This window comes from Temnothorax curvispinosus, unplaced genomic scaffold, assembly GCF_003070985.1.
Source record: "Temnothorax curvispinosus isolate PA1 unplaced genomic scaffold, ASM307098v1 QBEX01008534.1, whole genome shotgun sequence".
Taxonomy (NCBI): Eukaryota; Metazoa; Arthropoda; class Insecta; order Hymenoptera; family Formicidae; genus Temnothorax; species Temnothorax curvispinosus.
In genome coordinates this window covers 645-3,309 of record NW_020218314.1, presented here as the reverse complement: position 1 = coordinate 3,309, position 2,665 = coordinate 645, and the positions used below count along the sequence as shown (strand labels likewise).

At 51.1% G+C, this 2,665-nt stretch overlaps 2 protein-coding genes across 2 annotated transcripts; both read right to left on the bottom strand.

Moving 5' to 3' along the window:
- Nucleotides 1-203: 203 nt before the first annotated feature.
- Nucleotides 204-812, bottom strand: LOC112457973. The gene has a single exon (XM_025021320.1). The coding sequence runs from the start codon at nt 810-812 to the stop codon at nt 204-206; it is 609 nt and encodes a 202-aa protein (XP_024877088.1).
- LOC112457972 (matrix metalloproteinase-19-like) lies at nt 809-1,090 on the bottom strand. Its single transcript, XM_025021318.1, has one exon. The coding sequence runs from the start codon at nt 1,088-1,090 to the stop codon at nt 809-811; it is 282 nt and encodes a 93-aa protein (XP_024877086.1).
- Nucleotides 1,091-2,665: the final 1,575 nt, after the last annotated feature.

Below are 2,665 nucleotides of genomic sequence, written 5' to 3'. Positions count from 1 at the left end.
CCGTCGGCGCGGGTCGATCGGCCAACGTCGAGAACATTTCGCGCTACGCGCTGCGGTAACCGTTCGTTTCTGATTTTTTTCCGACGCGTCGTATTCGGCCGACGATGCGACACTGATGCCTTGGGGGGGGGACACATCGGTATAAGTAGGAAAGATTTGACTTATGTCGCGCGTGGCGTGGTGTGGGAAATTTGCGCGGTCCTCTACTTCCTTCGGCGGATGCGGAGATCGGAGAGCCGAACGCCGGTGTCGTCATCGTCCGAATAATCGCTCGCCGCTGACGTTAATGAGTTATCGTTGAGGCGTACGATTCGATCGAGGAGATCGCGCAATTGCTGCAACAGTTCGGCCCTAGGGCAGACGATATTTAGTATCCGCAGATCGAATTTACCGGCCAACGAGACGGTCCTCGTAAATTTGTTGAATTTGTAGAACTGCGCCCGAGTGGTGAAGTACAGATTGCCGTCGACGTAGCGGAAGATTGACGTCACGCCGGTCGGTATTCCGGGAAACGTCGCCTCGAAGGGCGTAAATTTGGCGACTCTCTTGTCCTTGTCGCATTCATCTATCTCGCCCACCGAGTTACCGTTGAACACCACGAAGGAACGTCCTCTGTGGGTGTTCACCGCTCCGTTGATCAACGTGTTTTCGGGAAATCCGAGTTCTTGCAAGGTCTTCGGCCAACCTGGCCGCAGACTAAATTCCGGATATTGAACCAAGTATACCAAATTATCTACGGACACCACGAGATCGCCGGACGGGGATTGATAGGCGGCGGTCACGCGCGTGTAATTATCGTGAAGAAAGCTCATGTGATTCGAAAGGCTAAAGGTCCGTTGTACGTCCTACCGTCCAGATTGATCGACCAAACGTAACGCTTGTACGAGATGTACATTTGGTTTTCCAAAATCAATATCCCGTTCACGCGATCGAGGCTGCACAGGTCCGGCGATGGCGGCGGCGGCGGCGGCGCCGGCGTCCGACGCGGGAACTCGTTCGTACTTTTTTCACCGTACAAACGTTGAATGTCGGCGATGTCGTTTTGGTCAAGCTTTACCGGATACTGCTGGTCCGGCTGTATCGCGAACATCACCGATGCGCCTGTTGTGCACCAATCCGAGAGAGTGGTCGATCTCGTGCGTCAGCGTGTAATGCAGGGAGAACTTATCCGCGGGATGTTTATTGACGTAAATGTGCCACGGCTCGTCCCCGTCGACGTGCACCTCGGAGACGAACTCCGCTTGGTCCGTCGGAAGAGACGCGTAGGCGAGCACGTTGCCGGAACCGTCGAATTTGTCCGAGCAAATTGCTCCGTTTACCTTGGTATTCGTGTTATAGTGACGTAGGCGTCGCCAAGATATTATAATGTCGGCATTCGGCGTTTCGGAGCGTTCGAACGTCAATGCCGAATGCTGCGACTACAGGTCGAACGCGTCCCGCGCCGTGCTCAGCTCGGTCTCGTCGGCTAAGTGAAAATGCCACGTAAGTTGCGTCTTCGGCCATTTGGATAGGCTCGCTTTCGTTCCGTGCTTCAGGATATCTTGGAAACCGTTTCGTTGTTGGGCGTTCCGTCGCCGGGTAAATCTTAGTAATTCTGAAAATCCTCGAAGGCTTTGCGAAGAACGTCGTTTCGTCTCTGAGCCGGAACCGCGTCTACGTCTTTGGACAGATATCCGTATTTCTGCAGGTAATCGAACGTGAGCGCGTAATTTTCGTCCGTAATTGTGGGATTGATGCACCTCGCGGCGATAAAGCACGCGGTTAACGCGATTACGCGCGCGAGCCACATCGTCGAGAGCGAGAGAGACGGCGGAACTGCGATGACGGCGCGTTGCGGTTTGAGCGCGATCTCGACGAGCGCTCCGGATGCGAACGTTTACGCGAGGACGCTCGTTAGCGATAACGCGGATAAGTGGCGGCGGGGTCTCGGGCGGGAAAAAAAATGCGTCGAAGATTCCGGCGGATGAGTCGGCCTGATAAAAATGCATTATTTTCCTCGATGTATTTTTCTTCGACGCAAAAACGCTGTTTTTGTTACATTTTTTTTTACCGCGATATCCTCTCTTTGTCGCGCTTTCTCGGCGCGGATAAAATATTATTATATTTGTACCACAATATCCTTCTTTTGTTGCACTTTTTTCGATATAAAGAAGTCGTGGCTAGAGCGGGGGGTCTCGGGTGGAAAAAATTGCGTCGACGATTCCGGTGGATGAGTCGGTTTGATAAAAATGCATTATTTTCCTCGATGCATTTTTTCCTCGACGCAAAAAATGCTATTCTTAGTATATTTTTTTACCGCAATATCCTCCCCTTTGTTGCACTTTCTCGGTATATAAAGAGCTCGCGGCTAGACTTGGGTGTAGTTTACCCGTATTTTTTACGCGACCTATTGTATACTACTGAGACATATAATGGATAAAGGAACGAACTTTGCGCGATATGTGACGAAATGCAAACTCACGTAACTCATGTAGCTACGGCTACGGACGAGTTCCACCAAGCGATCCTGCAGTTGCAGGATCGACTCTTTAACATCGTTCAAAGAACGCCGCCTTGTCTCCATTTGACAGTTTGCGTCGACGAGGACGCACATATGCAGGATCGATTGTAAGTGTACAAACGTTAAATTATATTTTTCTTAAATAACGCTATGTATTTATGGATA